At 40.8% G+C, this 27,327-nt stretch overlaps 2 protein-coding genes across 5 annotated transcripts in view; both read right to left on the bottom strand.

Annotated features, from left to right (window-relative positions):
* Positions 1–6,088, bottom strand: part of mat2ab (methionine adenosyltransferase 2Ab) — a 33,299-nt gene extending 27,211 nt beyond the window's left edge. The window contains exons 1-4 of one of the 2 annotated variants that reach the window (XM_060906842.1): positions 6,012–6,088; positions 2,796–2,873; positions 2,591–2,713; positions 1,050–1,162 (exon numbers count right to left, since the gene is read on the bottom strand). In XM_060906842.1, the coding sequence (XP_060762825.1) occupies positions 1,050–1,162; positions 2,591–2,693 (216 nt within the window). In that variant the 5' untranslated portion in view covers positions 2,694–2,713; positions 2,796–2,873; positions 6,012–6,088. Of the gene's footprint in view, positions 1–1,049; positions 1,163–2,590; positions 2,714–2,795; positions 2,874–5,867 lie in introns of both variants that reach the window. The other variant, XM_060906841.1, reaches the window with a different exon arrangement.
* A 6,854-nt stretch (positions 6,089–12,942) lies between these two features.
* The window catches only part of kntc1 (kinetochore associated 1), a 145,122-nt gene continuing 130,737 nt past the window's right edge, over positions 12,943–27,327 (bottom strand). For all 3 annotated transcript variants that reach the window (XM_060906837.1, XM_060906839.1, XM_060906838.1), the window contains exons 58-61: positions 21,766–21,855; positions 21,527–21,681; positions 13,839–13,941; positions 12,943–13,597 (exon numbers count right to left, since the gene is read on the bottom strand). In XM_060906837.1, the coding sequence (XP_060762820.1) occupies positions 13,562–13,597; positions 13,839–13,941; positions 21,527–21,681; positions 21,766–21,855 (384 nt within the window). In that variant the 3' untranslated portion in view covers positions 12,943–13,561. The remainder of the gene's footprint in view (positions 13,598–13,838; positions 13,942–21,526; positions 21,682–21,765; positions 21,856–27,327) is intronic.

Genomic DNA, 27,327 nt, shown 5'->3' with positions numbered 1-27,327 from the left:
TTTATATGGTTGCAGTGGCTCGCACGCAAATCCGGGCGACCGTGACAAATTTGCGCATAGCTCAGGCGAGAATCTGTCTAGAAAAGCTCGAGAATTGAGCATACAGAGCGAGGCTAGAACGTTTATATCGCAGGCTAAATCGTATTGATCGAGGGTATGTTGCAACTCGTACGTAGCTAGATCGGCCAAGATTGAGCCTTGATCGGCCAAGATTGAGCCTTGATCGGCCGAGGTCGCGTACTTGCGAGGATAGATCGCCGAGAGATCGACGCTATGTCGCAGATTGGTCGAACAGAACGAGCCTTGGTCGTGTTAAGATCGCATCAGATCGAGTGGATAGACGCAAGTAGAGCGTATGTAAAGCGTCTACAGAGCATATAGGATGCAGGTAGAGCGTACACATCGAAGGTCGAACGAGATAACATCGAACATAGAGCGTACACAGAAAATAATGGGTTTAGGTCGCACGGATTTTGCCTGCGACTACGGGAAAACATAGTTGCGATCATAGTCGCGCGTGGTCGCGTGCGATTTTTCCAGATTGTACTCGGTGAAATGAGCCCCTAACCTTAATCTTAACCTCAGCAGACAAAGTGTAATCTTTTGGCTATTTTTTTTTAATGCAGCTTGTATTAAAACCTAAGACAAAATAGTTCATCACGGGCTGGTCCCCACATGGTCAAAGCAAGGAGATATTCCAATACTTACGGGGACATTTTGTTTGTATAACATTAATGGTATTTAGCAGACGCTCTTATCCAGAGCGATGTACAACATACCCAGAGCAACCTGGGGAGCAGTTGGGGGTTAGGTGCCTTACTCAAGGACACTTCAGCCATTCGTATCAAGATATAAAACCATGTTCACACACAGACATGGAGTTACAAATACATGCAAATCTGTTATAATAAGGCAAGACATGTTAATAAGCCCTTAAATGTTCAATTACAGGATCAGTTCTTTCTATGATGCTGTACTCATCAAATTTAAGTCATTTGTCTTGTTAAAATGATCTAGTGCTTGGGATCTGTCTATATTCAAAAAGTGACCTGGTCCCCTGCACCAACGTCCTCCTCGTTACGGTCCAAGTGAACTCCCTGGGCAATGTCCGGAGACTGCTGCTCCAACGCCACCAACACATTGCAGGTCTTATAATCAAAGCCTAAGAGTAAAGAGGATACAGATATTAACTGAATAGCACTTCATGGTCTAGAGTGGGGAAAAAAAAGGTGAAAGACGACAGTTCAAAAAAGTTCATACTAGTTTATTCGTGTGTCATACAGTGACATACAGTTCAGAATTTGGTCACCAATACAGTTAATATTTTGACGAGTTAAAAATCAATAGCTGATAATTTAAAAAAATAAAAATAAATAAGCAGACACCAATAGCTAGCTAACTCCTATATTCATCCATCCATCCATTATCTGTAGCCGCTTATCCTGTTCTACAGGGTCGCAAGCAAGCTGAAGCCTATCCCAGCTGACTATGGGCGAGAGGCAGGGTACACCCTGGACAAGTCGCTAGACAATAACTCCTATATTCAGGGCTTATTATCTGCCATAAAGCATAGTAGATTCCGTAACTACTACAAAGTACTCAGTAACCACAGTCAAACTATTTGGAAAAGGTTTTAGCTGCAAGAGTAAGAATCAGAATTACTTTATTAATCCCTGGAGGGAAATTCAAATTTGCTACCAAGCTCCTGAATCAGAGAACTAAACATGTCTAAAAATAGAAGATGAAATTGTCTGAAAAAAAGAATAAATAAAATAAGTCTAAATCTGGGGCAGCACAGTGGTGTAGTGGTTAGCGCTGTCACCTCACAGCAAGAAGGTCCGGGTTCGAGCCCCGTGGCCGGCGAGGGCCTTTCTGTGTGGAGTTTGCATGTTCTCCCCGTGTCCGCGTGGGTTTCCTCCGGGTGCTCCGGTTTCCCCCACAGTCCAAAGACATGCAGGTTAGGTTAACTGGTGACTCTAAATTTACCGTAGGTGTGAATGTGAATGGTTGTCTGTGTCAATGTGTCAGCCCTGTGATGACCTGGCGACTTGTCCAGGGTGTACCCCGCCTTTCGCCCGTAGTCAGCTGGGATAGGCTCCAGCTTGCCTGCGACCCTGTAGAACAGGATAAAGCGGCTAGAGATAATGAGATGAGATGAGAAATCTAAATCTGGACGCACTGACAGCTTCTGGGCTGAAGGCGTTAAACTGCTTTAATAATGTGAATATCAAGTTCTTTACAGTTTGTTAGCTAGTTGTTGAAAATAATGTTCCTGATTCTAACATTAAGGTTAAGATCATATTACAATTATCCATGATATAAAATATGGATCCATATACTGTCAATACTACACTATACCATCATTTATTAGAGAAAATATGCAGTGTGCTTCTTGATATATGATATTAGGTTTGTCACTCAGGATAGCTTAAAAAACAAAATATTTGAACAGTGAATTTAATTCCTGGGATAGGCTCCGATACTGAGCGGTAACACAGTAATTACAAAAGATAAAGGAATATCAAGTTTTGTGGATGTATTGTGATTTTTTTTTTCCAAACCAGTCCAATCCTAGTGCTGATGCACAAACCTTTTGAGGAGTCGTCATAGCCAATGTGTTTGATAGTGTCCCGGACAATCTTCTGGTAGTCTACGGTGGCACGAGATGTCACTTCTCCTGCCAGCAGGATCATTCCAGTTTTGGCGACTGTTTCTGAAAGAGGGAAAATATAAAGGTACAAGTAGATGTTTAAGAGACACATCAGGGGCTTCCATGTAAAAATTTGTTTACTTACCACAAGCCACTTTGGCATCTGGGTCTTGCTTAAGATGGGCATCAAGAACAGCATCACTAATCTGGTCGCAGATCTTGTCTGTTAAAACAGAAAAAAAAATGCAACCGTAAACAAGTGGATGGACCAGTCTTTATTAAGTGTTAATAGAGCGTTATTCAAAGTAAATCTGGATATCAACTAGGTGGAGGTGCTTTCAGGCCTAGCGCTCATTATGCACCATCTATAAATAAAAATATTTAAGTAGAGTCCTAACATTTGCACTTTTCACTGACCGTTTTCAATAAATGTTAAGAGTAATGAACGTTAAGAGAAATCTGATGTGTCGACACAGCTGTTTTTACTATTTTAGATTCTTCAAAGTAGCCAGCGTTTACCTTGACACTTTCCACACTGACTGAATTGAGTGTCTTGAAAGGCAGCCTTATACATATACAGTGTCAGTCAAAAGTTTGTACACCCCTACTCATTCAAAGGTTTTTCAGTATTTTGACTATTTTCTACATTGTGGAACAATAATGAAGACGTCAAAACTATGAAATAACATATGGAACATATATGGAATTATATAGTAAACAAAAGTGTTTAAAAAGGTTTCATATTTTAGATTCTTCAAAGTAGCCTGCATTTACCTTGATGATGCTTTGGACACTATTGGCATTATCTTAACCAGCTTCATGAGGCAGTCACTTGGAATGCTTTTCACTTAACAGCTGTGTGTGGCCTCGTCAAAAGTTAATTAGTGGACTAGTTTCTTGCCTTCTTAATGTGTTTGAAATCAAACATCCATCCATTATCTGTAGCCGCTTTCCTGTTCTACAGGATGGCAGGCAAGCTGGAGCCTATCCCAGCTGACTATGGGCGAGAGGCGGGGTTCACCCTGGACAAGTCATCAGGTCATCGCAGGGCTGACACACAGAGACAAACAACCATTCACACCTACGGTCAATTTAGAGCCACCGATTATCCTAACCTGCATGTCTTTGGACTGTGGGGGAAACCAGAGGAAACCCACGCAGACATGGGGAAAACATGCAAACTGCACACAGAAAGGCCCTCGCCGGCTGCTGGGCTCAAACCCAGGACCTTCTTGCTGCGAGGCAACAGTGCTAACCACTACACCACCGTGCCGCTCTTTGAAATCAAACAGTAAATAATAAATATACAGTAAATAGCCCTATTCAACATCACAACTGTAGTAATCCATGTTATGACAAAAACCACTCAACTAAGTAAAGAGAAACGACATCCATCATTACTTTTTCTCTCTCTCATTATCTCTAGCCGCTTTATCCTGTTCTACAGGGTCACAGGCAAGCTGGAGCCTATCCCAGCTGACTACGGGCGAAAGGCGGGGTACACCCTGGACAAGTCGCCAGGTCATCGCAGGGCTGACACATACGCTACGTTCACACTGCAAGGCTTAATGCTCAATTCTGATTTTTTTGTGAAGTCCGATTTTTTTGTGAGGTCGTTCACATTAACAAATATATGCGACTTGTATGTGATCCTCAGTATGAACGAAAAGCGACCTAAAAGTGTTCTGCATGCGCATTGCAGGATACGACGACGTCACACGCAGTGAGCATGGCCAGTGTTTACGGAAGTAAAACCGCCCAGTTGCGGTATGACCCATCCAATCTAGCTTGAATAGCTGTATCCCCCCAAATGGAAATCAGCTCCCTAACCTCTGCGTCCTTCCATTGAGAAGATTCAGAACCTTCACAGCCCGAAGCGTCCCTCGCATTGATGTCATGCGCAGGGGCGCAGATATGTTTTTTGAACTGGGGGGGGGGGGGGACACAAAACTGCGGGGGGGACAAAGCTGCCAGCAAACCAACCCCAACCCCGATATGCCTGTCAAACTTGTTGTGGGTTACCATAGCAACCAAGCTCGAGCTCGCAACCTGTGCAGTCTGCGCAGCTCAACCAACCGAATATCAGTCTTTGTTTTATGTGAGTTGTTGCAACTATGTATACACTGCTGTGCACCTCAATAAACCGAATGGTAATTAGTCTTTTGATTTTTCCGTGAGGTTTGCCTTATGCAAAGAAAGACAGCATAGACGTTTTTTCCTCCCTATAAGTGGGGGGGACTGAACGAGGTGAATTTAAATCTGGGTGGGGCAAGTCCCACCCTCTATCTGCGCCCATGATTATGCGCCATGTTGTTGTAACTTTTTTTGAGAGACCCGCCGCCTACTTCAGCGCAGAATAGTGACGTTTTTGGCTTGTTGATGACGTGTAAGTCGGATGAATGCGACCTGGCAGTTCAGACTGAAGTCACATATGAAAAGAGCGGATAGGAATCGGAATTAGGACCACATATCCAAACGGCCTGGGTCGGATTTGAAAAAATCGGATCTGTGTCGTTCATATTGTCAATAAAAGATCGGATACAGGTCACATATGGGCGAAAAGATCGGATTTGAGTCACTTCAGCCTGCAGTGTGAACGTAGCCATAGACACAGACAACCATTCACACCTACGGTCAATTTAGAGTCACCAGTTAACCTAACCTGCATGTCTTTGGACTGTGGGGGAAACCGGAGCACCCGGAGGAAACCCACGCGGTCATTACTTTTTAATTAATAAAAATAAAGAAAAAGCAGTGAACCAGGTGTGTCCAAACTTTTGACTGGCACTGAGATACAGTATATACAAGTTAATTTAAATTAAAGGTTAGATTTTTCTCATTTTCCCCCTTCAGTGTGACATGAAGCGACTTCACCAAAAGGTGGGTTTATTTCTAACACTTTTTCACTAATCTTTACAATGGGTGCCAATAATTACAGAGAGTGCTGTACATACTGCAAAATACAACTTGGTGATTTTTTGCACTCGTTTGACCTCAACACAGAAACATCCACTTACAGTAACAGAACATGCAAAAGATTTGAAAATCCCTACATCGGTTTTATGATATTTGTGATTAAAAAGTAAAAAAAAAAAAAGGTAGCACACAGCTACATGCTAGCTTTATCGCCCTCACAGCGCCGAGGCTTTACAATGAACCTGAGCACAACGTGGCTGTGCAGCTCTCCAGTGACCCAGTGCTGTGATCAGGAGTTTACCCGGATGTCCCTCTCCCACGGACTCGGAGGTGAATAAGAAACAATCTTCATCAGTGAAGCCGTTGTGGAAATCGTTCATCTCTCCGTTCATGTTTGATCTACAAAGTTTCTGCTTTCTGAGCGGCTCGTGCTTCGGATGCTCACCGCGATGCCCCTGGACTCCTGTAGCTGCTCCACGTGCTTCTACTGCAGCCGGTTACCCTTGCTCTCTCCTGACGTCATAGGCACAGCCCCATGGCCACACCCAGGGGCGTCGTAGTGGGGGGAAAAGAGTCTGTAATTTTATTTCCTTTAAATATCAATACCATTTAAAGATCACAATATATGTTGCTAACTAATATAATGTTTTGGGTAAATAAATCGTTTGATTAATGGATTGAATTGTGTGTCCTAGCCTACATAAGTGTCTGGGGAAAGGCCCCCCCCCCACCCTTTGCACGAAATGGTTTAGTCCACTTTCACCGGGCTTTTTAACTAGGCGCATTTAACATAGCGTTCATTCTGCTGAAGCAGCGCATGCGCATTGTAGGTTATCTGTGCTATGGAAGATGATGCACAAAAAAAATCCGGTTTTCAGAAACAAAAAGAGAGGCAGGAAAGAGACAAGAAAAGAAATGAGGGAAAGCAACTGCTCACAAACTTCTTTCCCAAGAAAGGTGAGCCCAAATGTGAAAGCAAATAGCCTACATTAAAAGTTGAGAGATACTTTCAGCATTGTTAACTGATGAGGTATTTTTTGGGGGGCTCATGGCCACTGCTACTCCAGGGCCGGTTCGGGGCCGTGTGACGTGGCACAGATTATCAGCAATGGCGGATAGAACGCGATTTCCACTTGTCGATTGCTGTGCCGATATTCACCATCGACCGTCTCCTTTGGGTATCACTTGCTATTTTCCTTCGCTTCTGTTCCGAAGCTGACAATCGCGTTCTATCCGCCATTGCTGATAATCTGTGCCACGTCACACGTGACGTGGTACACAAGAAGGGAAACGATGACATCACGTTTCACTACCGCGCGGAAATTAAAAGGGTAGGTGACTTTGGTCGCAAAATTTAATATACTTGTCGTTGTCAAAAAATTGTTTGATACATCATTTTGAAGCTAAAAGATTTCTCTGTCTAGTCATGTTGTCGTAAAATATATTGTATTTTATGCCAAAAAAATACATCCAATGGTGGAATGGCACTTTAAAGGGATAGTTCGGGATTTTTGACATGAATCTATATGGTATCCCCGTCAGCAGTGTCGTGCATCCACACTGACTTACCCCCGACAGTGTTCTGTGAGCCTAGATATTGTACAGTGTTGGTCAGTGCACAAGTAGTTCCGGCAGGTTTCCTGGGGTCTGCAAAGTAACACGCTTTTCTTCTCAAAACAGCTCGTGTTCGAATGAGTGATTTATTAGCATAACAAAACCCTTGTAGTCCAAAAAGTCACACCTTGTAATTGCTTGGGGCTACTTTCTCTCTATAGCGATCAGTGCGCGCTGTCACTGTTAACAGTTGTGTGCGAGCTAGCCAACAACTTTCATTAGTTGTTCGACAGTGTTTAGCAGCAGCAAATTGCTTTCCTCCTCAGTATACAAGTGCGCTTCCATGGCAGGGAAAAAGAAACTACCACTGCTGCCTATGTAGTGCCCTATTTATACAAATAGGAGTCATTCAGGATTCAGCCATGACACGGAGCAAAAACATAGGCAGCAGTGGTAGTTTCTTTTTCCCTGCCATGGAAGCGCACTTGTATACTGAGGAGGAAAGCAATTTGCTGCTGCTAAACACTGTCGAACAACTAATGAAAGTTGTTGGCTAGCTCGCACACAACTGTTAACAGTGACAGCGCGCACTGATCGCTATAGAGAGAAAGTAGCCCCAAGCAATTACAAGGTGTGACTTTTTGGACTACAAGGGTTTTGTTATGCTAATAAATCACTCATTCGAACACGAGCTGTTTTGAGAAGAAAAGCGTGTTACTTTGCAGACCCCAGGAACCCTGCCGGAACTACTTGTGCACTGACCAACACTGTACAATATCTAGGCTCACAGAACACTGTCGGGGGTAAGTCAGTGTGGATGCACGACACTGCTGACGGGGATACCATATAGATTCATGTCAAAAATCCCGAACTATCCCTTTAAGACCAACAATAGCAAGACCGCGAGAGGGCGCCATTTTTAAATAAGCGATGAGATATCATGGATGCAGTAAAACAGCAGTCATCCATAGTGTGCTTGCAAAAGCACACTAAGTTTTATTAACCCCGCCGACAGTAGTCGGAGGGGTTATTATTTTCACCTGCGTCAGTCTGTGTGTGTGTATCTGTCTGTCTGCAAGATATCTCAAGAACCAATGGATCGATTTGGACCAAATTTTGTACATGTGTTGCCAATCACCCAGGAAGGAAACCATTAAATTTTGGAGGTCAAGGTCATGGCAGAACTTCGAAATTTTCGCCCAATGTATTTTAATAGGGAAAAGGCGGGGTTTGCACTCGTTAGAGTGTCCCTGTCTAGTTATTATTCGTTTTCACTCGTTTTTTGGATCCACTACTCGTAGGGCTTTTGAGATGGAGACACCGTTCCAACGCTGAAAGGTAGGGCCCGGTCTGGAATGGCGTGCTTGTTCAAATGGTTGCGCTACCCCTTGTCGTTCGTCCGGTATTCCCGTTTTTCGGTAAAATTCCGTGCCGTTGAAATGAATGGGAATGATGACGTCATAAGGAGCTCCCCCACTCTAGACGTTAGAGCGCGCGCAGCAGCAAAAAACCGAATTAAAACTGCGATTTTACAGCCAAAATACATGTTTTAAACCCTGTACAACCTCTGAATTAAATTGAAAAGCATATAAAAGGGTGGAGAGGAGGTTTCACTGCGCGAAATGCTGTGAGTGTGACGGGCTGAGCCTCGACGCTGACAGAGCACGCGCGCAGGCAGCCATTTTTAAATCACTGCTCTCCTGTCCTGTCGCTGCATTCTTCATCTGTATAATCTTTGTCTAGTCTCAAAAAGTAAAATAATCCACACTGGCTGTTAACTTCATTTATTGGTTAAAACTTTTGTTATTACAACTCCGGGAGCAAGTCCCTCACCAGGCATTCAAAACGCTCTTCCGGGTCTCGTTTGGGGAAACGTGGACTATACCACTGCGGCGCAAAATAGAGGGGTGGCCCGGGTTCTTTGTGGAGCAGTCCATTCTGACGGGGGTGTTTCGGGGGTAATGACTTAAAAGCCATTTGGAGGGTTCAATAAAATATTTTTGTGCATGTCAGTTGTTGTATTTTATAGAATGAGAGAGAATGTGGCTTCATTTGAGCAAGCACACTCCAGCAGTTTCTGCAGAGGAAATGCAATCTAGTTGTTGCTGCTGCTTCTCCGTTTTGTTGCGTCGATGTTCGCGCCAAGGCTTATGCAAACGCAGCGACGTAACTGACGTATACAGTGACGTAATGATGTGGCTCCCCTTAGCACCCTGAGCTATGGAAAAGCAAACTGGTTCTCAGCTGGTTCGCAAGTTGAACGAGTTGTGAACCAGCCCTGGAACTGATTTGGTGGAAAAGGGGTATGCTTGTGCATACGGCCCAGAAATTGGTGCTACACCCCTGGCCAAACCCACTACTAGCAACGCTGACACGAGGCACTGTGGTAGATTACAGACAGAAAACTACCTCGTGGAGCCTTTGAGAAAGTCGGCCTGAGGTAGTGTTTGACGTCAACGAATCAGAGCATGTGCCATAAATAACTCTGCGTGCTACGTTACACCGCGGGAAAACCGAACTGAGAACATCTCAGGCTTGAATTTAAAAAAATAGTTATCAGTTCGAGACTGGACTACTGTAATGCCCTTTATGTTGGCCTCAGCCAGTCTTCAATTTTACGTCTTCAACTTGTACAGAACGCTGTGGCCCGATTTTTAACAAGCACATCCAGACGTGAACACATGACTCCTGTGCTGTCGTCACTTCACTGGCTTCCAGTCCGTTTTAGAATTGATTTTAAACTTCTGCTGCTTGTTTTTAATGCCATCAATGGCCTGGCTCCCTCTTGCGTGTTTCAGATTTTAACTATCTGTGATCATGGTAAGGCCCTGTGTTCTTCGGGTCAGCTTCTGTTAGAAGTCCCAAGGTCGAGATATAAACAGTGGGGTGATCGTTCTTTTGCTGTCGCTGCTCCCAGACATTCACACCACTATTGATCTCGGCCTTTTTAAACTGAAGTTGAAGACCCACTTTTTTAGATTGGCGTTCAATCCTGAGTAGGGGAGTCTTGTTTTTGAGGGGTACTTTGTTTCGTCTGTTCTATTTCATGTATTTCTGAAAGGCTTTTAATAACCTGCAGCACTGTGGCACCTTCTGCAGTCAAAACCTGTTTTTATGTACTGTTTATGTATTGTTTTATACAAAACATTTTGTATTTTAGTGTTATGTTTTATGGCTCTGGGTACCTTTCGGTTATTGTAAAGGGCTATATAAATAAAAATTTGATGGTACAAATAAAAATACAAATAAATTTCATAGATAAGTTATGTATTGATTCAACAATATCAAAAGCTGTTGTCAGTAGTATTTCATGTGACCAATGTGTTGATGTTCAAATAAAATGTTTGATGATAATTATATATCTATGGGGTGGCACGGTGGTGTAGTGGTTAGCACTGATTTTGATTTATTAGCTTTGCCATAGCAAGATGTATGTACATACATTATGGCTGGGAAACCACTACAGCTTGTGCCAATTACACAAACGAATCTGCATGTCTTTGGGGAAAACCAGAGCACCCAGAGGAAACCCACACAGACAACATGCAAACTCCACACAGAAAGGCCCCTGCCAGCCGTGAGGTTCGAACCCAGAACCTTCTTACTGTAAGGCAACAGTGATAACCACTACACCAGAGGCTCCAACTTGGGGAAATTACAAAGAGGGAGACAAGTTTGAGCGCCATAGGCACAAAGCCGAGTTTTTATATATCGCATCTCATTATCTCTAGCCGCTTTATCCTTCTACAGGGTCGCAGGCAAGCTGGAGCCTATCCCAGCTGACTACGGGTGAAAGGCGGGGTACACCCTGGACAAGTCGCCAGGTCATCACAGGGCTGACACAGACACAAACAACCATTCACACTCACATTCACACCTACGGTCAATTTAGAGTCACCAGTTAACCTAATCTGCATGTCTTTGGACTGTGGGGGAAACCGGAGCACCCGGAGGAAACCCACGCAGACACGGGGAGAATATGCAAACTCTGCACAGAAAGGCCCTCGCCGGCCATGGAGCTTGAACTTCTTGCTGTGAGGCGACAACGCTAACCACTACACCACCGTGCCGCTATAGTAACAGATCTAGATAAATCCAGTGACTATAGACCAAACTTTAATATGCCTAATGTCGGTAATGACTATTATAAATTGCCAATAGTAGACCCTCTGATGATGATAATATTCTAAGTCCTAAGTTAGTAAAAATCAGACACAGTCAGACAAGTTCATGAGAATCTAACGTCTGGTCTGGTGATCTATCCCTGTCAGATATCGGGTCGTCTTGCTGCCGTCCAGAACAGTCCGCCGTTCGTCCCTGGCGACCATCGCGGTGGGCGATCCCAACTTTATCTTGGTGATTTTCTGATATTTTTTTCTTTGTAGTTTGGCTTTCGCCATTTCCACCAACGGAACTTAATTTCATTATCTCATTCAAGAGAAAAAGTTAAAGACGAGCAGGTGATAAATGCAGACGTGAAAAAAAAATGGTTGTGTCGCAGGTTCTCTCGTTCTCTCTCGCGTATCATTAATAGCGCCATCTGTAGGCTTTATGGGTAACTGCTAAGACATTGGGTGGCTCAGTGTGACCCTGCGGCGGGGACCGAATTCCGCTCCATTCATATGCGTGTGCACGCCTCCGGCATTCACTCCAATCCCCCCTTACGCCAACTGGTGTATGTGGTGTATAATCACATGTAGCATCTTGCGTGTAGAGTAAATACCTCCTACCACATTCCTTATTTAACTGGTAAGGACTGAGGGAGATCCGCCATCTTGTGGTGGGATTCGGTGCTGAAAAACCGCACTTCACACTTAACACAGTGCTGCTTGAAAAGTTTAATTGCAGTTATTGCTGCACAAGGGGGTCACACCAGATACTGAAAGTAAAGGTTCACATAATTTTGCCACTCCCAGATATGTAATATTGGATCATTTTCCTCAATAAATAAATGACCAAGTATAATATTTTTCTCATTTGTTTAAATGGGTTCTCTTTATCTACTTTTAGGACTTGTGTGAAAATCTGATGTTTTAGGTCATATTTATGCAGAAATATAGAAAATTCTAAAGGGTTCACAAACTTTCAAGCACCACTGTAAATGGTTGAGAGGAGAACCTCTATAAATCCAGTAGAAAGCAACAGGAAACCACTACTGGGTTTTCTTTAATTTAGTTTTTTTTTTTAAATATAATACTATATAAACTCGGACTTGCCATCAGGCAGAACACTGAAGAAGAAATAACTGATGGAAAATATTGAACTTTTTCACGATATTTAAATTGAGATGCACCTGTAAAGCCAAAAATTGTCTTTGGATGCTACAATTAAATTGCTTTTCATAGTTAAGACCCTCTCAAAAAAATCTTTAGAGTACTGGAAAATATTGGAAAATCATTTTTGTTTCACAAAAGAAACATGATCGTTTGTCATTTCTTTTTTTAAGTACAAAAATTTAAAAATAAATCCTCTATAATATCCTTCTAAATATAGATAGGACTTCACATGTAAAATTTCATGAATACAGGTTATCTGGAACGTAAATTTTTTTTTTTTTTTTTTTTTGGCTTCTGTGAAAGTTGTTGCTTGGAAAAAACAGATTTTGATATATAAATGGGTTTTAAAACTACAATGTGGTTTAACATGTTTTAAAGTAATAAGGAAACTGAAATATCATAACTCCCCCCCCCCCCCCCCCCAGACATGATGCAGTTGTGCCAAGTGGGCAGAGCAGTTTCCTCAAAGTTGCCAAGTTTAGATGATGCAGTAGACATGACAAGAGAAAAACATCAAAATACTTTATTTTCACGTTTATTAAACAAAAGTATACCATCATATAGATCTATAAAAATGATTGGATAGTAAACTAAAGTCCATGACTCATTTAGTTTGTGAAAAAACTGTTTGACGTGACCTTAATGAAAACTGTATTAAAGGTAAAATGTCCACCTTTGAATTTGAATGAAGAGCCAACTAACATGATCAGTGATGAAGTTTTGCTTCATCTGTTCACTTTTTTAAAAATTAAATTTGCCTTCATTGTGCAGAACTGCATGTAGATTCAGAGCAATCCTCGCCAGTTTGTAACCATGGTCTGTCTGAGCTGCAGTTTTTCTGCCCTTCAAGTCAGTGACAGACTCCATTTTTTTTTTTTTTTTTTTCCTCCTCTTGTTTTCTTCGGTCTTCTAATTGTAATCTTTGTTAATGAGTGTTTTATTATTTTATTAACTCTGATGTTTATAGGACAGCAGGAAGCAGAAAAGAGCCCGTCAGTGAAAATCATTCAGGACTTCATAGACAAAACACTTTTCATTGATATTTACAGTGATGTGAGAAAACAAGACAAACAGTATCAAACCAACAAACATTTAACATTTTGTCTTTTCTATATAACAAACGGTTAGTCTGGCTTTTGGAATCGAAAGGTTACAATGACTGGTGTCAACCCCGGGATTCCACTGTTTGTGCCAAAAAATCCTGAAATTGGAAAAAAGAGATCCTTTTTTTCCACATAATGCAATGCTCATCAAAAATGTTAAAATACACACTGTTCACTACAGCATGTCAATGTTATGAATTTACCAAACGACAATCCTTTTCCCAATGTTACAGCCAAATCACATACTAAACTCTCCTAGTACTGTAATTCTAAAGATGTGTGATGCACATGAATCCAACAGTGGTGTGTTTAAAACACTACTTTGCTGATTTCCATTACCTTAATGGGATCAGAGCAAACGGGGCTTGCTGCACCCCTTTCCCCCTCCTGTAGCTCGCTGTATCTCACGTATTCTTGAGCAAGCCCAATGGCCTCCTCCTTCCTATTAGCCCAGAAAATAAGTCAGAATAAAACAACGGGGCATGTTATTACAGGAAAAATAATCATCAATGCAGTGGATGTGAAGTGGCCCAACACAAAGCAGAGTTGAGCACAGTAACTTTCTACCATAAGAATCATAAAGACTGTACTGTGCTTCCAGGACTCTTATTCACAATATCCTCATACTGAACTCTCTTTCAACAAATTTAGTCCTGTTTGTCTTTACTGTTCCACACCTAATCATCCCACTATTGGGCGTCATTCAGAAGAGGGGCTTTTTTTCCTTCGCCACTGTCCCCTCTGCTTTGTTAATTAGTAGGCATATCAGACGCTCATTGGCGATGCTGTGAAAATTGTGCATGCAGATGCTCAGCCGAGTTTCCAAATCTGTCATTGCTTAACTCTTGGTATTCACAATAGAAAATATTCATCATTAAAAAACTTCTCTGCTTTTCAAAGAAATTTCTCTCATTATCAGATCTGTTCAGTACTTTGGGAGTAACGGCAGGTTGAAGTTGGGACAACAGAGTAAAAACTCTGCTCACGTGATGTCGGGGAAACTGCCGGTGACTTTCGAGTCACAGGGAAGCTATTGGGCTCTCTTCTGATCGGTTTCCGACTGGATTACTCGTGAAGATCAATCCGATATTTTATAGGGATGTTCTTTCGCTTTCACTGTTTGATTCAGCAAAATTTTCCATCTGCCAACTTTGTCATGCTTCACAGGAGACTTGGAACTGATCAGACTGATTCATGTAAATAAATAACTATTTTAGAATGTAACTGTAGTTGTTTTGATGAAATACTGAGACCTTAGTGGTTGGAATGAGATTTAAAAAAAAAACGGAAATCAGAAATGTAAGTGTAAATTTCAGTTCAATTAATGTGAATTGTTTGGATGTGGTTCTCACAGTTTTTTGGAGGTTTGCTTTGAAAGCTGTGAATATTAATCGAAATAACTTATTCTTCCATATAAAACACTAGTAGGTCCTACTTAGAAATAGAAAGGCCAACAGAGCACAAAGAGGGTATTAGAAAGAATCTATTACTTTATTAGAGAATGGTAGATGTGAATGACATTCAATGCTTATTTATGCCTTTTATAATCAACATTGATTTCTCCTTCTTTGTGATGTATAAATAAGTTAAGATCAGCTTTATACTGTAGAAATAAAGCCATTTGCTGAAACACTGAAAGTGTGTACGGATTTAACATTTCACCAAAGTAGCATAATTAATACTAATTTGCATAATTTGTTTTTACTAATTTTTCAAACTTTGTATTCAGTATACAACCATCTATGTACCTGCCAATTTCCATATAAATATCTTGAAAAATAAAGTTAAGAAAAAATAATCTCATTCATTAATGAGGCCCATTTTGGACCATGTTATGCAAATACATATTACATCAGTTGTTTTTTTTTTAATTAAGTTGTCCCCCCCCCAATCTTTGGTAATATCTCAAGAACAGATAAACATTTTAATTCTGTAAAAAGTATGGTGTTCTGCATTCAATTCTGAATTCAATGAGAGCAGTTTTAAGCAATTTGTATTGAATTTTCACCCGATATGCCTATAATTAGGGATACGTTTCTCTTTCTGGATTTCTGTAAATGGTGATGTCCATTGTTCCAGCCTTGATTCCAAAAAAGTTGGGACACTGTGTAAAACCTAAATACAACCAGAACGCAATGACTTATAAATCCTTTTTAATCTGTATTCACTGGAATACAACACAATGACAAGATATTTATCGTTCAAACTGATAAACTTTTTTTATTTGAATTATACATTCACTAGGCACTTTATTAGGTACACCCATCCACCTGATGTTTGATGCAGGTCTCTAATCAGCCAATCCTTTGACAGCAGCACAATGCATAAAATCATGCAGATACAAATCAAGAGCTTCAGGTAATGTTCACTTCAAACATCAGAATGGGAAAAATTGTGATCTCTGTGACTTTCACTGTGGCATGGGTGTTGGGGCCAGATGGACTGGTTTGAGTATTTCAGAAACTGCTGATCTCCTGGGGTTTCCACACAACAGTCTCTAGAGTTTACAGAGAATGGTGCAAAAAACATTGCGTGAGCGACAGTTCTGGGGCTGGAAAAGCCTTGTTGATCAGAGTGTTAAAGTCCTTCCCGTGCCATGTGGCGCATCGGGCGGCGCCGATCTCCGTTTCCAAAGTCCTTCCCGTGCCATGCGGCGCATCGGGCGGCGCCGATCTCCGTTTCCAAAGTCCTTCCCGTGCCATGCGGCGCATCGGGCGGCGCCGATCTCCGTTTCCAAAGTCCTTCCCGTGCCATGCGGCGCATCGGGCGGCGCCGATCTCCGTTTCCAAAGTCCTTCCCGTGCCATGTGGCGCATCGGGCGGCGCCGATCTCCGTTTCCACAGCCCTTGGCCTCTCGCCTATTACATAGCTAGGGTTACAGTGGGGGGCTAGTCCTCTGGTAACCACAAGAGTTTAACTCCCCACTCGCATCTGTATTGCAGCGTGCCTTGCCAGATGGTAGTAGGTGCCATTTTTATGATGGTCTTTGGTATGACCCGACCGACAGGCAGACACACTACCACTAGGCCACTAGCCGGTCTGTTGATCAGAGAGGTCAGAGGAAAATGGCCAGATTGGTTTGAGCTGCCAGGAAAGATATTGTAACTCTTTGCAACCTCATCTCATTATCTGTAGCCACTTTATCCTGTTCTACAGGGTCGCAGGCAAGCTGGAGCCTATCCCAGCTGACTACGGGTGAAAGGCGGGGTACACCCTGGATAAGTCACCAGGTCATCACAGGGCTGACACATAGACACGGACAACCATTCACATTCACACCTACGGTCAATTTAGAGTCACCAGTTAACCTAACCTGCATGTCTTTGGACCGTGGGGGAAACCCACGTCGACACGGGGAGAATATGCTAACTCCACACGGAAAGGCCCTCGCCGGCCACGGGGCTCAAACCCGGACCTTCTTGCTACGAGGCGACAGCGCTAACCACCTCAAAAAAAAAAAAAATCATCCTTGGAACATTCTACAGGTAAACAGGACAGGCTCAGTTGAACATAAGCAAGGATGGGGTGAGGTTCACCACTCTGTGAAAAACTGCGTGAGCAACAGTTTAAGAACATTTCTCAACGTACAATTCTAAGGAATTTTACCAGATTTTATCCACATCATCAAAAGATTCTGAGACATCTCTGCACATAAGGGGCAAGGCCAAAAATCAACACAATGCCCATGACCTTCAATCTCTCAGGTAGCACTGCATTAACAAGAGTGCTCTGAGAGCACAATATCCCCTGCTGGCAACTATGCCATAACTCTGGTAAAATGCAACTGAATTTAACAAAATTGCAATACGCACATGACTGACATATAACAAAGAATCCTGTCAAGTTTTGTGAAATTCCTCCAAAAATTGAGAGAGGAGTTGATTTCAGAAGGCGAGTACCCTTCCTGGGACAGACGGACATTGCCATGACATAATCTCCCCTCAGGCCTTTTGGCCAGCGGGGGTTAAAAATTGTAAGGGAAGTTGATTTCAGAAAGCAAGCACACCTTGAGGAAATTGCCAAAGTACAAGTTTGTTAATAATCAAGGGCATAACTGGTAAAATTTGCCCAAATTAAACGAAATACGCATATAACTGTCTTATAACAAAGCCTTTTGCCGAGTTTGGTGAAATTCCTCCTCAAATTGTGAGAGGAGTTGATTTCAGAAAGAAAACACACATGAAATTGTCAAACTATAATTTTGTTAATCAAGGGCTGTAAAATGTGACAGAGTTTAACAATTACAGTATGCGTACTACCGACATATAACAAAGAATCCTACCAAGTTTCATGAAATTCCTCCAAAAATTATGAGAGGAGTTGATTTCAGAAGGTGAGGACCCTTCCTGGGACGGATGGACATCGTCACGACATAATCCCCCTTCGGGCTTTTTGGCCAGTGGGGGATAAAAACTGACATGATTGTATAAAGGACATTACTACATGGGCTTGGAAACACTTTGGAAAACTGTCGTCAGTAAACACAATTCATCACTGTGAAAAAACCATACATCAACAACACTCAAACACTTGCATTCTCGGGGTCTGAGCTCATCTGAGATGGACTGACACAAATTGGAAAAGTGTGCTGTGGTCTAATGAGTCCACATTTTGAATGGTTTTTGGAAATCTGGGCTAAAGAAGAAAAGGGCCATCCAGATTGTTACCACCTCAGTTCAAAAGCCAGCATCTGTGATGGTATGGGATAATGTTAGTGCCATTGGCATGGATAACTTGCACATCTGTGAAGGTAGCATTAATGCTGAAAGGTACATACAGGTTTTGGAGCAACATGCGCAATCCAAATGTTGTCTTGTTCAGGAATGTCTCTGCTTATTCCAGCGAGACAATGCCAATCCACATTCTGCAGGTGTTATAAGAGCATAGCTTTGTAGTAAAAGAGTGCAGGTGCTAAACTGGCCTGTGTGCCTCGCATTAAAAATTTGAGGCGCATTATGAAGTGCAAAATACATCAGTGGAGACCCCAGACTGTCGAGCAACTGAAACCATACATCAAGCAAGATTGTGAAATTTCACACTCAAAACTTAGGCCGTAAGGTGAACCCCGAAAAGTCTTTCAGAAACAAGATTCCGGTCCGACGTCTCCGAACTACATAATATCCAATTCTTAAAAATGGACGTATTATGAAATGATGTCATCAAAAAGTTCTCACCTTGTAATGCTGTCAATTTTTCGCACAAAGGCTTGAAAAAGCGAACTAATGTCATCAGCGCGGAATGATATTTTGGCACCACGGAATAAGATTTCGCTACAGAACAGGTTCCACGGTTGCTGATGTATCCCATAAACACCCGCGACGTAGCCCATTTCGTAAACAAGAGACCAACATGGCAGCCGCCACAGCCTCGTCTAGCAGCAGTGGAGGAGAGGAAAGTTTGGAAATAACGGCAAAAAGGAGAAAACTTCTTGCACGTAAGCAGTGCTATATGCATATAGCTTCTGTGAAGCACGGAGTGACCCAGGAATTTACCTTCAAACGGTGGAATACGATGACCACAGTATTCTGGTACACATTAAGGCCAAAGACTGTGTGGCTCTGGAGGTGTAGTACCACAAGAGCTGCTACCAGCAGTACACCAGATTTCTGAATGAGCCTGCTAGACAAGTAAGCCATGTACTAACTTCTCATACATGACCATAGAATGCTACTTGCTACTGTTCAATGTGAAGACAATTAGTCACAGCACTGTGTGTGTGTGTGCGTGCGTGCATGCATGCATGCGCATGTTTATTTAGGTCAGTGTAGTAGTGGTTGGCAATATCTATCTGCATTTCTTTTCTAAATACTTCAGATAATACATACATTCAATTTAGCATGTAAACATTGCACCTTGTGTAAGTTGTATTTTGTTCCCCTGTACTGTCAATGAAGTAAACTCTGAAACCTAATCTAAATCTTATGTATATTCTGCTGTATTTTCTGAAGGAATGAGCCAACATATGAAATAAGCTACAAGGCGTTCTGTGAGAGGATCATCCGGCAAAGGCTGATTATCAACCAGGAGGTGCTGAGAATGGCCCATCTGAGAAAGAAGTTCATTGACATGGTGAAGTCAATCGAAGGACTGGCAGATGCTCTTGTGTCTCTGCAGGAGTCTGTTGCACGGACTTGTGCAGGTGTAGCAATTGCTCAAATATGAAGGAGACAGAGGACAAGGAAGACGACCAGTGCCCTGACTGTGATGACGAGGAGTAGCACCTGACTGAATGTTAGTGTGTTTGTGTGTCTCTCCCCCCCCCCTTCTCTGTCACTGACACCTAGGTCATTGCCTGGATGCTGACCCCTGCCTTTTTGCACCGTGCCACAGGACTTTTTTATATATTTTGTGTATATATAAATTTGCATTTGTAATGTGTATATATCACTGTTTTGTTGTTTACATTTTCTATTAAAGTTTGCAATTTGCCACATAGTTCTGTTGTGTGATGTATGATGACTCAGTCTTGCATCTTCTTTGTTGCCGCTGCTGCAGGTGCATAGTGCTGCCTAGTGCGTTTACCTACCTCTACTGTGCCGCTGCATAGGTAGTGAATACTTAAATCCCTGCCATTGTGCCTCTGAACTGAGCAATAGAACTGCAATATTTATTTTATTTATATATATATATATATATATATATATATATATATATATATATATATATATATATATAAAATGTTGTATTATTATTGTGTATTATTCCTATGAACTCTTCTTCCTGCACAATTTCTTAAATCTTGATCTGAAATCACACGCATTGCCTATATATTATATATGCCATTTTATGGCTAATCCATGGTGTGTATAGCCCACAATGATGAGTCAATACTCTATTCCATTACTGCCTGTGTAACATTGTAGGTCTGTTTTTCAAGCAAATTGTTTTATGGTTGATCAGTACTTTATAGTTAATAACCTAAGAGAATGAATACATGAATGGTCCTAGTCATAGACCATTACACCATATTTTGTACTATAATAATGGTGATAATAAAAATTATTTTTATTCTAATAATAATATAAACACTTCAATATACCACATATATGCAATATTGTCTTAGTGATGTATTTAAAGCACTATTTAGGACTTAGAAGACATTTCACCCACTTCGGAGGGTGTTTGAGACTTTTTCTACTAATGTGACTGTAATTACGCAAGCTGTCAGCTGATCTGTGGTCAAAAATCGGCAACGCGATTGGTCCAGACCGGTCACGTGATGTCCCGACACGTCATTTTTTAGAGGAAAATAGTTCGCCACGCGATCACTCGGTGTGAGGAATTGACAGGATTATAAGGTGAGAACTTTTTTCGCCACACTTTCTAGTACTCATTCTTAGTTTTAAAATAAATATTTCGTAGTTCGGAGACGTCGGAGCAAGATGAAACGAAAACGGGGTTCACCTTACGGCCTAACTTCAGCAATTAGTGTCCTCAGTTCCCAAACACGGATTGAATGTTGTTAAAAGGAAAGGTGATGTAACAGTTGTAAACATACCCCTGTCCCAACTTTTTTGGAACGTGCTACAGGCATCAAATGAAGAATGAGTGTAAATTTAAAAAGTTATTATTTGAACATTAAATATATTGTCTTTGTGCTGTACTCAGTTAGATATAGGTCGAAAAGGATTTGCATATTCTGTTTGATTTGACATTTTACACAGCATCCCAACTTTTTTTTTTAAATTGGGTTGAAATATGTACAAATAAAACTGAAGTGAACTGAATGTTAAATGATCACGAAACAGAATATTTTATTGATATTCTATTGATTGTTATAAAGTCAACAGAGCTGTATGAAAATTATGCAAAATTTGAGAAATTCAGAAAGCAAAATCTTTGTGAGATGAAAAAAAAAAAGTAGCAAAAACTACCTTGCTGGTGCGCATAAAAATATGGTGCTTCTCAAAAAAAATAGTATGGTAAATTGCTTTTAAATTTGCCACCATTTATGGAGTCTGTATCAATGTCCCAATTCACCACTGTAAAGTCATTGTGAAAAACTAATATTTAGGAGCACAACGTACCTGTTGTGATTGTTCAGGTAGTTTATCATCTCCTCCACTTGATCAGAGTGAGCCTTTAATACCAAGTGCTTCATGAGGGGCTGAAAGTGCTCGCTCTGCATCAAGCACTGATAGCGTCCGTTTTTAAAAAGGAATGTTAGCACAGTGTCCCTGATCTGCAAACAATGACAAAATGGTCATTCAACAATAGGGGAAACCCCCCCCCAAAAAAAACACTCTGTAAAGAAAGGTAGCCAAACCTGAGAAGGAAAGCCTGCTAGTTCTCCTGTGCTCATACTTTGCACCAGCTGATCAAAGATGACCACTGGATTACAGGATAGCAGTAAGGTCTATTTGAGATACAATTTGAAAACAATGTACGTTAAATTTCACTGCATTTCAATTTTAGAAGTAACTTTTTTTTTCACTGCACATTTGGATACGATTGTGTGTCAATGCGTTATGCTTCACATCATGCCCACTTACTGATGAACTATCCAAATTCAATTGGCATATGATATAACTTGGAGACGTGCTCTTACAGGACAATAATCAATGACGGAGTTGTGATGCAGCCCAATGTGTAAGAGGTACTGTTACCACATTGATTATTTTACTGTAAAAGTAGGCATATCGGGTGATATTTCGAATTCAGAATCAAATGCAGAACATACTTTTTAAAGAATTAAAATGTTTATCCATTCTTGAAATATTACAAATCAAAGATTGAAAAAAAAAAAACCAGCTTAATTTTTAGAAAACTTATGTAATATGTATTAGGATAACATGGTCCAAAATGGGCCTCATTAACAAATGAGATCAAATGTTTTTTCTTAAGAACGTTTCTATTTTTCAAGATTTTTACATGGAAATTAGCGGACACGTTGATGGCTGTATACTGAATACAAAGTTTAAAAAAATGAGTAAAAACAAATTATGCAAATTAGGTAAAACATTAAATCAGTACACTCAAGTAATAGATTATTTCTCATACCCTCTTTGTGCTCTGTAGGCCTTTGTATTTCTCAAAACTAGGGCCTACTAGCGTTTATATTAAATTATAATATTCACAGCTTTTTTTTTTAGCACAGGCTAACCTCGAAAAAAAAAAAACTGATCCACATCTAATAAACAATTCCAATTAATTGAATTGAAATTGACACTGCCATTTCTGACTTCCGGTTTTTTTAAATATCATTGACCACGAAAATCTTAGTATTTTTCATCAAAACTACTACAGTTATATTCCAAAATAGTTATTTATTTACATGAATCAGTTTTATCTGAAAAAATAAGTACAACCCTGATTCCAAAAAAGTTGGGACAAAGTACAAATTGTAAATAAAAACAGAATGCAGTGATGTAGAAGTTTTAAAATTCCATATTTTATTCAGAATAGAATATCAAATCATATCAAATGTTTAAACTGAGAAAATGTATCATTTAAAGAGAAAAATTAGGTGATTTTTAAATTTCATGACAACAACACATCTCAAAGTTGGGACAAGGCCATGTTTACCACTGTGAGACATCCCCTTTTCTCTTTACAACAGTCTGTAAACGTCTGGGGACTGAGGAGACAAGTTGCTCAAGTTTAGGGATAGGAATGTTAACCCATTCTTGTCTAATGTAGGATTCTAGTTGCTCAACTGTCTTAGGTCTTTTTTGTCGTATCTTCCGTTTTATGATGCGCCAAATGTTTTCTATGGGTGAAAGATCTGGACTGCAGGCTGGCCAGTTCAGTACCCGGACCCTTCTTCTACGCAGCCATGATGCTGTAATTGATACAGTATGTGGTTTGGCATCGTCATGTTGGAAAATGCAAGGTCTTCCCTGAAAGAGACGTCGTCTGGATGGGAGCATATGTTGCTCTAGAACCTGGATATACCTTTCAGCATTGATGGTGTCTTTCCAGGTGTGTAAGCTGCCCATGCTACACGCACTAATGCAACCCCATACCATCAGAGATGCAGGCTTCTGAACTGAGCGCTGATAACAACTTGGGTCGTCCTTCTCTTCTTTAGTCCGAACGACACAGCATCCCTGATTTCCATAAAGAACTTCAAATTTTGATTTGTCTGACCACAAAAGAGTTTTCCACTTTGCCACAGTCCATATTAAATGAGCCTTGGCCCAGAGAAGACGTCTGCACTTCTGGATCATGTTTAGATACGGCTTTTTCTTTGAACTATAGAGTTTTAGCTGGCAACGGCGGATGGCACGGTGAATTGTGTTCACAGATAACGCTCTCTGGAAATATTCCTGAGCCCATTTTGTGATTTCCAATACAGAAGCATGCCTGTATGTGATGCAGTGCCGTCTAAGGGCCTGGAGATCACGGGCACCCGGTATGGTTTTCCGGCCTTGACCCTTACGCACAGAGATTCTTCCAGATTCTCTGAATCTTTTGATGATATTATGCACTGTAGATGATGATATGTTCAAACTCTTTGCAATTTTACACTGTCGAACTCCTTTCTGATATTGCTCCACTATTTGTTGGTGCAGAATTAGGGGGATTGGTGATCCTCTTCCCATCTTTACTTCTGAGAGCCGCTGCCACTCCAAGATGCTCTTTTTATACCCAGTCATGTTAATGACCTATTGCCAATTGGTCCTCCAGCTGTTCCTTTTTTGTACCTTTAACTTTTCCAGCCTCTTATTGCCCCTGTCCCAACTTTTTTGAGATGTGTTGCTGTCATGAAATTTCAAATGAGCCAATATTTGGCATGAAATTTCAAAATGTCTCACTTTCGACATTTGATATGTTGTCTATGTTCTATTGTGAATACAATATCAGTTTTTGAGATTTGTAAATTATTGCATTCTGTTTTTATTTACAATTTGTACTTTGTCCCAACTTTTTTGGGATCGGGGTTGTATGCAAACTCACTTCACAGCCTAGCTGACGGAAAATTTTGCTGAATACTTCGTCAGAAACAGTGAGATCGAGAGAACATCCCTATAAAAGTTATCTGATTGATATTCACAAATAATCCAGCCGGAAACCGATCAGAAGAGAGCGAGCCCGAGAGCTTTCCTGTGACTCAAAAAGCACCAGCAGTTTCCCAACGTCACGTGAGCAGAGAGTGTACTCCGTTGTACTGACTTCAACCTGCCGTTACTCCCAAAGTACTGAACAGATCTGATGATGAGAGACATTTCTTTGGAAAGCAGAGATAAGCTTTTTAAATGATAGTATTCACGAGAGAAAATATTCAAGAGTTAAGCACTGACAGATTTGGAAACTTCGATGAGCATTTGCATGCAGAATTTTCATAGCATGGCCAGTGAGCGTGTGATATCCCCAGTAACAGGATGTCCTGTAGTGTTTTATTTTTCTTGTACCAGAGCAATTTTCCAACTACATGAACCATTTGCTGTTGGTAGTTCGTAATATTGAGAGCCTGTAAGAAAAGTTTCAGGCATGTTTGACCATTTATGAGCAAGTTGTGAGCATTTTTGCATCGCTGCTCTAATGCCACCAGGACACTGCCATGTTGTCTGTTGGAAGGGCGATGCGTGACGTCATTTGGGCGCAAGGCTGAGTTTCGCTCTTCAGTACTGAAGGGGCAAAGCGAAAGGTCTACTAAGGTGACAATGTCGATTTTTTTCACTATACATCTGAAATAGTTTATTAATGAGATGCAACCCTGACTTATGGGCAAACCTGAACTCTTTACCTGTAAAACGAGGCTGAAACTATTGGTTATACTACTCATTAGCATGCTCGCCACTCATTCATGAAAAACTTCCAAGACATCACCAGGCTAGCCTACTGTAATTACCATAGTAGGCAATACAACCCCTGCAGCAACGCAGAAAGAGGGTAAATAAACACTGCTTTACTATACAGGATTCACGCGAACATTACAGCAGGATGCACTTGTACGAGAAAAGGTGGAAATATTGCTAGAAACACCCGAGCTGCTGGTATGGTATGGATTTATTTGGTAAAATTCATACATGTAAAAGATACAGTATAAATAACACTGAGGACAACACAAAGTATAAAATACTTATTTCCAATGTGTCCTCTTGATGACAGCAGAAAACAAAATATAAAGAGACAAAAATACAATTGTCTCAATTTATAAACGATGAAAAAGTCAAACAAAAAAATATATACCAACTATCACAGCATAAAACTAGATTACAGAAATAGCACCAAACTGATTAAAAATTAGTTAAATACACACCATAAAACTGGGTTTGGAATTTTTGTCAAAAAAGCCTCGGTAATGACTAACTAAAACAACTCTATAAATATTGTTCACTTGTGTGTAACCAATTGATATGGTAATGCTTGTTTTTCATGATCATCATCATTATTTGTGTCACTGTCTGAAATACTCGAGGAAATCCGTGAAGAAAAGTCACTGGCACTATGGTCCATTCTGTCGAATATGGCCGTGTATTGTAAGTGATGTCACACTTTAAGTAAACCATTCGGAGTTCTTTGAGGTATACAGGAATTTGTTTGTGGAATAGCAGACCTCGATCAGTGCAATCTAGTCAAACACGTGATAATTTTAAGAAACAGGCGAAACAGTTTTTATGGAGTAAATTCCAAACCCAGTTTTATGATGCGTATATAACAAATTTTTCATCATTTTCATGCCATTTCTGTAACCTAGCTGTACTCTATGATAATTACAGTTAGAATTTTACCAAATAAATTCATACCATACCAGCAGCTCGGGTGTTTCTGGCAATATTTCCGCCTTTTTCGGAAAAGTGCATCCTGCTGTAATGTTCACATGAATCCTGTATAGTAAAGCAGTGTTTGTTTACCCTCTTTCTGCGTTGCCGCGGGGGTTGGACTGTCTACCACGGTAATTACGGTAGGCTAGCCTGGGGACGTCTTGAAGTTTTTCATGAATGAGTCAAGAGCATGCTAACGAGTTCTTATGGAAAAACTCATGCACTTGCCTCTTCGACATATTTAGGTAAGTCAGATTATATGCAGATCTGTTTGTAGGTTGTCTAGCAAGGTTACAGTCCACAGAATGAGGCTGTCACGGCAGCACTACTTGTATATAAATATGAAAAGTTGCCTCCCCCCCATTCAGTCACGTAAGAGTACATCAGCTGTTCACTATTCCCTCACTGTTTATCAGTGACATCAGTATTATCTTTCCCCCTCCACTTTTTTTGTTAGAGAAATGGAATTTCAAAATTTTTTTTCATATACACTTTTAATGAAAATCTCCAGCCAGGGGCAGCTTCAAGTCTTACTCGCTATGCAGAGCTTCCGTGTTTTGCGCCCAAATGACGTCAGAGCACTGCCGGAAACAATCGGGGGGATTTTTCTGATTGGTTAAAATATTTTCAATGGCGGCATCCACGAAATCGTCCGTTCTGCATAGAAACTGACTTTTGGAGATGGATATCTTAGTTGTGTGAGCTCTTTACTTTCAATTATTCGCATGAATCTATAGTTTATATCAATTTCTTCATAACTTCATAACTCTTTTAAAAATGGGTTTTCTCTTCTTTTAATGTTGTGTACCATCTACAAAAGTTTCTTCTCACTTAAATTACAACAGATAAACAGTCATTATAGCAACTACGATACATCACACTCACTATCCTCAATTTTGTTCTCTCTCCAAATTTATATGACAAAAATGCATTTTGTCATGTCACCGATAAAGTGCAAACACCTGCCATGAAGACTCAGGTCTGAAAACTTGGAGCTTTACCTGTGTTACAAAGTAGTGACAGTGGAGGCACCTTCCAAAAATGCTAAAATAAATGTGCTTTTACAGAAAACCTCACCAGATCAACAATTATAAACATCTTGCACTATACAAGTCCCT

This window comes from Neoarius graeffei, chromosome 24 (genome assembly GCF_027579695.1).
Source record: "Neoarius graeffei isolate fNeoGra1 chromosome 24, fNeoGra1.pri, whole genome shotgun sequence".
Classification (NCBI taxonomy): domain Eukaryota; kingdom Metazoa; phylum Chordata; class Actinopteri; order Siluriformes; family Ariidae; genus Neoarius; species Neoarius graeffei.
This window is presented reverse-complemented; position numbering and strand designations above follow the sequence as displayed.